At 36.1% G+C, this 11,422-nt stretch overlaps 1 protein-coding gene across 1 annotated transcript; it reads right to left on the reverse strand.

The window, feature by feature from the left end:
- Window positions 1-1,109: 1,109 nt before the first annotated feature.
- Window positions 1,110-2,190, reverse strand: LOC133842315 (uncharacterized). The gene is given in 2 exon segments (XM_062275365.1): window positions 1,110-1,752; window positions 1,754-2,190. Coding segments are annotated over 2 exon segments (354 nt in total). The 5' UTR covers window positions 2,053-2,190; the 3' UTR covers window positions 1,110-1,697.
- Window positions 2,191-11,422: the final 9,232 nt, after the last annotated feature.

An 11,422-nucleotide genomic window follows, 5' to 3' on the forward strand; every position in this document is an offset into this window, starting at 1 on the left:
TAAAGGATATTCTATGATTATTAAGTAATCAAGGTATGCAATGAATTTGAAATTTATTATTAAAATAAGGCTAATAATGCTTACCTCTTCTATAAAAATAAGTTATTTGAACTTGATCAAATTTACATTTTGTAACGCTAAAAATATTATTATATATTTCATTTCTGATAGGCAGCATTATCATTGAAATAAGAATATAAACCTCAAACCATTTTTTTGATCACTTCTATTTGCTTCAATTCAATTTATTAAGCTGATTTTCTGTAAAAATATAAGTTTTGCAATAAACGAAGTCCAGTGCTATTCCCTACTTTATTACTCTAGTTTTTAAGCTACATATAATATGAATATTCAATAAAAAAATAAATAAATTTTACAATACACTGATGAATTTATTGCATTATTCGTATAAACAAAATGTATGAATTATAAAAATTGTCATCGATTTTGTGGTCTAAGAAACTAAGACTCAATTGTTGTAAAAGCCAAATCTGACTTCTATCAAGATTTTCCCAGAATGATTAATTTTCTCATTATCTGTACACCGATTATCTTTTCTACAATTTAAATCAACAAACTTTTCTTAATTCTCCCACGCCAAGATATAAAATTCGTTGCTCTTTTGTATCAATTAAGTTATGTTTTTATTACGAATTTAAAATATTTATTTTATGCTTAACATTAAGTTATAATTATCATTACAATTACAATTATATAGCCAACCAAATTGGCTGCTTTTTTTGTGTTGCTCTGTAAAGTTTTGCTATTGTTGTCTTGTACTATGTTCATGCTCGTGACACGAAAATGATCTTTTGGACTCTTCGGTTCACATCGATTGCTTAGGGAATATTGCCTATGAGAATGGGCCTAAAAATCAAATTGACACAAATACACGAACATCAACTTACATTTAACAGCAAAATAAGTATACAAAAATATATAGTACATATATTTAATAGTTATTTTTTGTTCTTGTTGTTGATGTATATATAAATATATTTTCATAACTATTCGCTACGTAAGAAGCCAACTACCTAAAAATGGAAATCGATGCGATTTGTGATTCGTCGTCGAATTTGTAAATAGACACCAAGAGAGTTTTGTAAAAGTTGTTTTTTTGTTTTTTGTTTTTTTCGATTTATAAACTTAAACTAATTAGAATTATTAGTACTATTTAGTAGAAAAGTGTGTACTTAAAATTTAAATCGTATCTGTATGAAAACTAGCTGCTGCTTGCACTGGGCCGACCATCATGAAAGAACTAATCTTAACTTAATTCAATTCATTTCGAATTTACATCGTAATTCAAGTGTTTAAATAACTTTACCAAAATATGCACTTAAAATATTTTTAGCAAAATTATTTATCACATTTGCGCTTATCCAAACTTTTTTTTTTGATTTTTTTTAATTTTTGTTTTTTAATCACGGCAAATTATGAAAATCAGATCAGAAGTAAATGTTAAAATTTCGAAAAATAATTGCTGCATTTCCTTGGGTGGGCTTTCCTTTGGAAAATGTATTCACATCGGTTGCAAAATACTGTCTCTCATTTTCTCTCCCCCTAAACTCGTTCCTTTCAGGGCACGCTAGTTCTCACCAACGAAAAGTAATCACAAGTTGCGCTTAGGAGCCGTCAGTCCTCCAAGTCGGAGGGCCTTTGAATTTGTAGTTGTTGTTGTCGATTGGAGATGAATTTTACTGCGCCTGCGGCTGAATCTGCACAGTGGCTGTCAGCTTGGCAGATTTTCCCCTTCTGTTGCTGCAGATAGAACTGCTTGAGCACCTTGCACATGGCCAGAGCAAGCATTTTCCAGGCCAGCAGTTGCTCCTCTGTGCTAGGCGCCGTCCCATCTTCGGTTGATGTCGCTTGACTGTGACTTGTTGCTGTTGCTGCTGAAGTTGGCGCCTCGTAATCCACCTGGTCGTAGCCTACATCACTGCTAAACGCGGGACCATCCACTTGATCTCCATCGCCGTCGGTAATGTGGCTGGACTCTAAGCTGGCAGCCGTCGCGGCGACGGGCTCGTCCTCGTAGAAGGGAATCGCCATGACCAAGTCACAAATATTACGTCAAATTGCACGGAACTTCCTTGTTGTTTGCTTTTCACTACAGACTGTGATGTGTTGCGTGATTTTGCTTGGTTACGCACTCGTTGCGAGCTGTCGTTCTACTGACTCGCACGGCGCCGCAGCAGGCGTATTTATACCCGGGAAATGCCCGCTGACAACAGTCGTGACAGCAACAAGCGAACACAAAAGGGCAGACAACCCAACCACCACCACCAGCCCTAACCCAATGCCAATCGTCCACCCCCCAAAACAAATGAAAATATACAGCTCATTTGAGAGCGCACACTTCCGTAACGTCGCTCTTGCTCTCTCTCGCGCTCTCACTTACGTGCTCTCTCTCTCTTTGTTGTCACTCTCTCAACCCCCAACCACTGACTTGGCACTGTGCCGTAATGTCAGCTACTTTCTGACCTCTCGACTCTGCATCATCACGTGCTGTAAACGTTTCCCTGAGAGAACGAGAGAGAGACAGCGAGAGCGTAAGTTTTGTCTCTGCTTCACACTTGTGGCATCTTACGTTACGTCCCGCTACGTAGGTGCTTACGATAAACGTAACTCAACTTCCCCTGTTGACTGGCAACTGTGGCGGGGTAGTTTTTATTTTCGATATTCGAATTTTCGAACTCCGCTTTTGCTCAGCGGCATTTGCTTTGCTTTGTACGTGTCCTTGACCAAATTCCTTGGCATTGTGCTTTTTTGCTTGACTATGCCGACTATTTCAGTTTTCAGACTATACGTGTGTGTTTTTGCCTCTTTTATTAGCTTGATTTTATGTGTACCAAAGCAACCTGTGGATGGTATAGTTAAGAATCGAATAGTGAAGTTTGATAGAACTAGTTATATTGTCTTAAAAGTAAGGATCGTTATGAAATAGAATATATTTAGGTTTTCTTCTAAAGAAACAAACCTTAAACAAATAAACATTATCTTTAGTTATATATTTACTTCTTTAGCAAGTATTGTGATACTATATATTTGTGTCTTCTTTTAAAAGAACAAACCTTAAACAAATAAATATATTCTTTCAATTATATATTTTATTGTTTATATTATTTTTTATGTATATTAAATAACAAAGCTTTTACAAGTCAGATTTATAAATTTATTCTTTCCATAGCTGCTCCAACTCGACTTCTTCACCTTGAGTCGCTGACTGCATTCAATTTCGGGTTTAACATATTTTTACAACCTCCGAACAATGCTGTAGTTGTTTCCACATGCCACGAATATTCTTTTTATGATGCAGCAGGAAATGTGCAGTACACGAGCTGCTCCCTAACCAAATCAATTTCACAAATCAACATAATCAACTTCTCGCCGTAAGACCACACATAATGCACTCGCCAAAAAGTTCTTTTCTCAGCGCACCTAAAAAAAAAAGTACGAAGTGCTATAAAAAAATGTAAAAACTTTTTTATAGTTGCTGCATAAAAAATGTAAAATAAAATGCGGTGAAATGGCAAACAAAAAAATGCTAACAAAAAACAAATATCAAGAGGAAAGAAAAACTCCAAAGGTACAACAAAAGAAAATGATTGGAGAGGTTGGCCAACAAAGGGCAGTCAGCTGGTCATGTCCTTCTGTAATGACATCATACTTGTATGATGATGGTCTAGCGCCAACCTCAAAATCAAAACCCATGATCTAATTTTTGTGCAGATTTCAGTTGCAGTTGCATTGTCTATGACATCTGGTATCACTTACCTGAGTGGCCCTAAGGAAGGTCCTGGAGACAGAGAGAGAAAGGAGGGTGCAAAAATACAAATAGCTGGCGAAAAGGAATGCAAAAAGAAATAATGCTCAAAAGCAAAACAAAGAAGAAATTGTTTTCGCTTAAAAGAACATTCAAATGGAAATGTTCTGCTTGGCTCAACACAAACAACAAGTGCAGGCAAACAAACTGCATTTATTTAGTTAACAAAAAAGCAAAGAAGAAAAAAGTATCATGAAGAAAGAATAGCATTTGAGTACCTCGACAGAACGTCAGACGTACACACCAGACAATGCATAAAAGTGAAGTGCGCCGGGGCATGTGATGAGGGCGAATGGAGAAAGGTGCACGTGGAGGACAAGTGCAAGCAAAAAAAGGGATTTAAGGGAATACCAAATGCTCTGCAATTATGTATAAAAAGCATAGTCTTTTTTATAGCTATCAAATGTGAAAAATAAGAGACCCTTTCATCATTTAAGAGTGAAGGGATTAAAGATTTTAACCTAAAATGAAATTCCGCCTAGATCATATACTTTTGTATTTATAAACTAGCTTTGTATTCTCAATAATATGACTTAACTTAACTTTTAGGCTAAGACGAAGTAACAAAATTGACTTAGTCAATGAATTTTATTTAAGATTTCCCACTATTCATAACTTTTTTTTAAATATATATAATGAATCGATGCTTTGAAAATAATGTTCTTTTCATTTAAGATATTCCAAAAAAACTAAAATTGAAGCGTGTGTGCTTTTTTAGCGTTAATTGAAAACCTGAGATGCAACCAGAGTCGAAAATATAACATTGGGTTCATAACTCTTTGTGTTATTATTCTTCATACTTTCCTTTGCTCTTTTTCGTTTTTACATTCTGCTATGAGCGATGAAGCAATACTTTAAGAGGTGACCTATAATTTTAGAAAGGAATGTACAAAATAAAAAATTAATTAAGAAGTACTGAAACTTATTTGCGAAACATAAAAATGTATATAATATTAATAGATAAAAATCCCTTAACTTGTTTAGATGTTTCATACCCAGTCAAGTAGCTAACTTGCCTATAAAGCAAACAATCTCATATTCGGAAGGGCATCAAGAGAGGGAAAAAAGTGTAGCATAAAAAGCAGCGTCGTCGTCGTCATCGTCGTCGTCGTCGTCGCCTGGCGCACTTTGTTGCCTTCTGGCTGTCAGATTGATATTAAATTATATACCTTATTATCATTTCGCTGTTGTGTGGGAGTGTGTGTGTGTGTTTGTTGCAATATCAGAAGGTAGCAACACATGTGGGCGTGGCAGCAACGCAACAACGAAAGCCATGTTTATTTACAGCTGGCAACAATTGTTGCTGCACTTTGCTGGTTTTACCAGCTTCTCAACTCCTTCTCAACTTCTCGACTCCTGGACTCGACTCAAAGTCAACGGCACACACTTCACATGTGGCTGCTGCTGCTGGTTGTTGCTCGGTTGCATTTGTTGTGTAAATTGTTGTTATTTTTCAACAGCAGTCAGAGAGACAGAGAGACAGATAAACAAGACAACAACAGAGAGAAGAGCTTCGTTCTTCGTCCTCGTAATATGCTTGATGGTTTGCGCGCCCAAGTGACATTAAACGGCAACCATTTGGGTTGGGATTGAGATTGGGATTCGACTTCAACTTCGACTTCAGTTTGCCTGGCTGCACTCATAAAAGTGGCTCAAGTGGCTCGAAGCTTTAAGACGAAGAGCATTTTAAAGCGCTCGCATCTCAATTGCATTGTATAAAATATCTATATAGAGGTATTTCAGTTTATGCACTCTTCTTTTATAATGGTTATCAAAATAAATTTAAGTAACATTTCTTCGATAACAAATAAATAGGATTAAAGATTTTGCTGTGTTTATTGTTGTTGAGCATTTGCTTTTAGTTTTATGATCAAAGTTTGTAAATGATTTATCTCTGATAGACTTAAGATGAACTCGTCTAGTTTACTTGATTTATTCACAGTATGGTAAAAGGTAAAAAAGAGTTGTAGTAAGAGTATTTAATGCCATTATTATTATGAATATACTTTTGCTAATCGTTGTGCATTGTGCGCAGTCGACAAGCCAAAAATGAGCCCACTAATTAACAAATTGATTTATGGAAATTAAAATGACAAATCTCCAGGGATCAGGGCTAAAAAACTCATATGCAAATTCTAATGCCAAAATAACAAAAAACAACAACAACCCCTTAGAGCGGGAGTTGGCCAAAAAACTTGACTTTGCGGTTTATTTGGCAGTCGAACCAACCACCAAGGGAGATTTGCGGGAGATGAGAGACAGACATTTAATTAAGGTGTCTTCATGGCAACATCTAGTTGCGAGTTGTGAGTGGAGTCGAGTGGTAAATGAGTCTAATTAATAACGAAGCATTTGCAACATAATTCATGCGAATTGGAAAACTGAAGCTGCCAAAACATTTGTGGTTTGAGTAATAATTTTTAAAGCCGCCTGTCAGTTGTCCGAATGCCAAAGTTTTAGTTCAAGTGGTTGTAAATTGTTGTATTTATTTTTTTTTTAGCTGTGGTCACATTTGGTCAGCAATTGCCTCTGATTTGAGTGCGATATTTTTGTGATTTTTTCTCTACTCAAAAAAAAAGAGACAAGTTGATGAGTTAAGCCACGGTGTTGGACTTGAATTTATGGCCTAGACGATATGTTGTTGTTGGGTTTTGCATTTGTAATTTATGCAAATTTGCGTTGCCTTTTCTTTGGCGCAATTAATTCTCTCGCAGTCAGTTCAATCATACACGCTTAATCCCCAAAGCAGCTTGTCCTTTTTGGCTAGGCAGACAAATAAAACATAGATCAGCAAGTCGTCTTTTGTTGTCTTTGGGGTTTCATTATAATCGAATTTGAGCGATAAACTCAACAATGTCCGTTTCCTTGGACTGCGTAATTTACATGTCCTGGCCACCAAAAAAACCAGAAACTAAATAAACATTTTTGGTCCGAAAGGCAACAACAAGAACATCAAAAACGTATAATTTATGGTTCGTTAGGTCAAGCACAAGGCGAAGCCTGTCAGCAAGTCACACTCTCTGGATGTTTGGCCCCAGGACTATTGCTCCCTTGTGTTCCTTATGCAAATCTATTCTTACACATACTTCGTTCGATGTGTCGAAAAGCTGCGTATTCATCTTCGTCAGCTTCGTCTTGGGTCTGGTATTTACTTACTACAACTTTGAACGAGGTGTTGGTTTAGCTATTAAATGGAAATTATACAAAAACCCCAGCACACAAGGATCAACAGCAACTTCCTTTTGATTTGCCAGTCTCTACCTCCTCCTCCTCCTCCACTAAACTGTGGGAAAACTCTTCGCCGATCACATGTGAGTAGTGAAATTTATGTGGGCAGCTTCAAACATTCCACTCCAAGGCCATAAAAAAGGGACAACAAGTTTGAAGAAAGCACATGCGATTAGTTGGGGGAGAAGTTTGCTGGCCAATACAAATGCCAAAACCGAATTTGAATGAATGACCCAACGAGGCATAAAGGACAGACTCAAAAAAAAGGACGAAAAGGAGTGGAGTGGTTGTCCTTGTGTGTGTGTGTGGCATTTGAATGGTCAAATAAGCATAAAAGGCGACAAAAGTGGCACTTGCAACTCTCGCCCAGAGACTTCTCGCTTACTTTTTTGAGAAAAGGTTCTTTCAAGTGGATCTTATTGTTGTAATCTGTGTGTTTTGTGTGTGTGTGTGGAAAACACTTTAAAATGCTTTCGACTTGTTACTTAAATGATTAAATGCATTCTTTTGGGGGTTGTTTACATGATTCTTCTGTGTTGTCTAACTGCCGCATTTGTGGGTGGCTTCTTCTTCTGTTCTCTTTGCTTGGCAGCTCAAAAATTTCATATTAAATGTTTTATGACCAGAGCAGAGACGACTTTTTGAATTTGTTGCCTCGTCATTGGGTGTATTTTTATTGTCAGCAAACGCATTTAATTTAAATTATATAAGAGCAACACTTTTTATATGCCAGCATTTACTTCTCGCCATTTATCTTCTCAAGCGTTGCCAATCTAACTAGATACTCTACAAATTAAGGGGCAGCAATTGAGGCATTATAATGGTGAATTGTCTGTTTGTGTTTTAAATATAAATGGTTTAAATTGTTATTATCAGTCGAAATACTTTTAAAGAGAATACGCATATTAAATGCTTCTTTTATGATTACTTGAATAACTTTTTATTGGTTTTTCTTTATACATTTCAAATGGAATAACTCTCAATTTACTTTTCCTGTATATAAATTAGTTAATTATTTTATCTACGTATTAAATTAACTCAAAATAAGAGTATCCAAAGTTCGCTTTTTGTCTTCTTTTTCTTCTCCTGCCCATTTAAAGTAAAAAGGCGACATTAAAATTATTTTTTATCGACATTTTATTTTGCAATTTTACTTTTTTAATTTTTTTCCCTTCGTTTTACCGAGGGTTGGCAACATTGTGGTACGTGTGCGAATATTGGCTATAGGAAATCAGCAAATGGTTTTTCCTTTTACGATTGGAAAATATTTTAGTTTCGTTTTGGCTCTTCATATTTCTTCCTTTTTCTCTTTTTTATTGTGCATTGTAAAAAGTGTATTTTTTCATTTATCTCTGCTCGTTTAATTTTTAATATAAAACGCGGCAATTTCCAAGTTTTTGTAAAGCGATTTTTAATATGCCACATAAATTGTGAAGGATTTGCAGCGCTGACTGATTGAAATTTATTGACAAAGCAGAGGAGTAAAAGCAGAGAAAAGAAGAAAACATCAAATAAATTCAGTGCTCATAAAATTGTCTACGCCAAATCCATCCAATATATCAAATCAACCTTCGACTTCTCACATATGAAAGAGAGGTGTATTAACCACTGACAAATCGACAGAGCAGAGGGCGTACATATTTGACTACCAATTATGAGCAATTGCCTGCAAGTCGCAGACACCTTCCCCTGAGTACATTACACTCTCTCTTCCTTGTGGAAAAAACACTGATAATTTATTGCACATGCCTACACTTTAACACCACATGCAGGTCTGAGTACTCATACACTCAGTAGTCACATATTCATATTCATATTTTCATATTCTCATATGCATTGTCTCTTTATCCTTTTCGGCTGGGCGATGATTTGCAGCCGTTGCCACTAAATCAAGCATGAAGCATTAGATCACACATTGGAGCTCCTTAAGCCACAGTGTGTGCGGATAATAAATGAATTGTTTATGGACTCGCAGACAGCGACAAAGTGTCAATAGGTCTGACAGTCTGTCGACTGAGTTGCGACGCTACCAAATGCTGGTTAGGTCTTCTAATAAGTAGAACTACGTTACATAATTGTTGCTGTTAACCGCGATGAGAAGTTATGAAGAAGACACATCTGAAAGCAAGTCAGGTGACAATTAAAGGAGATGAAAAACTTTAACAATAGTAATGCAGAGAAATTCCCTAATACTATTCCAGAATATAATATTATTTTGTTAAATTAATATAATACAACTTTAATTGAAACTATCTAACAACATACCATAATACATAATACTACATATCATAATAATGATATTCTAAATAAGTAGTTAATGCCCAATTTAACATATATTGTATTGATTAATATGAATTACAAAATTCAACAATATTGCGAGACATTCACTGGCTATACAAAAGTATATCTGATATATCGCGTAAAACCAAAGACTATAAATAATATTTTAAAAATACTGAAAACCAATAGTTAAAGTAAAGTTCTAAATTGTGGAAATAAAACCTTGTATATTTGTTATTAGAAACTAGATGTTAAATAATATATTTTTCATATATCTTTTAGAACCAGAATCACGAAAATCTCTTCAGCAATTTTTGTGTAAAAAAATCAACATCTGCTATTTCAGCGTATAGTCAAAATGTTGTGCACATGTGTAAAAATATGAAAATAAACCACAATGTTATCTCTATGTTTTATTTTACAAAATACAATCAGCAAGCGATCAACCAACAAAACGGAATATACAAAAACCCATTATGTAGTTATGTATCTATCGCACTGCTATTTCAAAGTTTACAGATGTAATATTTGTATCCCTACGTACAAATTATTAAAATTTTCTGAAAAACATCTATTAAAGTTTTCAAATTTTTGTTCAGTATTGTAGCTCAACTAATCCCTAGTAATACCTCGTTAAGAGTGTTGTAAGGCAATCCTGTTAACAATGTTACTGAATGTTACATTTTTGTGCCAGCATTCATAAATATAATATTAATTACGCTCCTTTTGACAGACTGACTGATTGACTGACTGACCATGACGACATTGACAGCATGAAAAGCGTGCAATTCATTTGCTTTCAATGGCCAACATGATGAAATTCAATATCTGACCAGCAAATAGCCAGAGCTCTCTCTCTATCTATCCCTCTTTCACTGTGTTGCTATCTCTTTCGCATTGCTGTAAATGTCTGTCAATTGTCAGGCGTGTTTTATTTGTTGTTGTTTGTTGCCATTGTTGTTGTTGTTGTTGGCCACACGTCGCCACAGCCCTCAATTAAAATGGAACCCAGCGAAGATGGTTTGAAATAAAAGAAGAAAAAGAGTTCAATTGATAGCTGACATATTCCTTTGTGTCATGGTCGCGTATCGAGGGAGGAGTGAAAAGGAGGCGGAAAAGGGAAGCGAGGCGCTCATGCAAATTGTCGAAATATTTTCAACTGACCAACAATTGAGTGGTGCCCGAGAGTGTGTGAGTGTTTCCCTTCAAGCCAAACACCACCCGCTCACCTTTCATGTTGTTGTGATTGGTTTTGTCTAATGGAACTCGAGCGTGGCAACAATTTCATTGAATTGGATTTCAATGTGGCACAAAAGCCGCGTTACTTTTTGATTTTCTTCTCTCTTTTTTTCCTCCGTCACTCCGTCTCTCCTCACTCCCTCGCTTTCGGCTATACAATTCGTTGGTCATTAAAAAGGACACGTGCATTGAAGCACGTGACTAACTTAGGCACTGGACACGCTTTTGTTTTCACTTTTCACCGTATAAACTTACCCAAAAATTGTACCTCGTTTGTTTGTTCCTTCCGGAAAGTAAAGAGCAGGAGAGAACGGAGGTGGCTGCTTGAGAAATACTCTTTACAATGGGACGCAGTGTAAATATTTGAGCCGAACTTGACACAATGCGAAGCGTTTTTCGCTTAATTTTTATACAAATACATTTATTATGCTTGTGGCTTGGCCTTTTATCGAATGTCGAACATCGGGTGTCGGTTTCGGTTTCGGCTTCGAGGATCCTTTCAAGAGGGTCCTTGCGTTTCCGGCGTGTGACCATCATGTTAATTTGTTATTAATTGTCTGCTTCGGCATTATTTATTTGTTGTTTGTTTGGTTGTGGGCGTTACTATCAGTCGCTGTCCAGTTGATTTCTGTTTTGATTTCCAGTCTGTTGTGACAGTTTTCGTGGTAATGTGAGAACAAACTAAAACCCAATGCGTGGGATAGTCAGGAGATTGATAAGTTCCCCCTTTCCACGATTCGCTTTCGATTTGTTACGCTGTTGTCGAGAGAAAAAAGTTTAAACCAATTTCCGACATGCAGGCGTAACGAATCTCGAGCGACTTGCATAAATTATGAAAATATATTGTAA

Source organism: Drosophila sulfurigaster, chromosome 3, assembly GCF_023558435.1.
Source record: "Drosophila sulfurigaster albostrigata strain 15112-1811.04 chromosome 3, ASM2355843v2, whole genome shotgun sequence".
In the NCBI taxonomy this organism is placed as follows: domain Eukaryota; kingdom Metazoa; phylum Arthropoda; class Insecta; order Diptera; family Drosophilidae; genus Drosophila; species Drosophila sulfurigaster.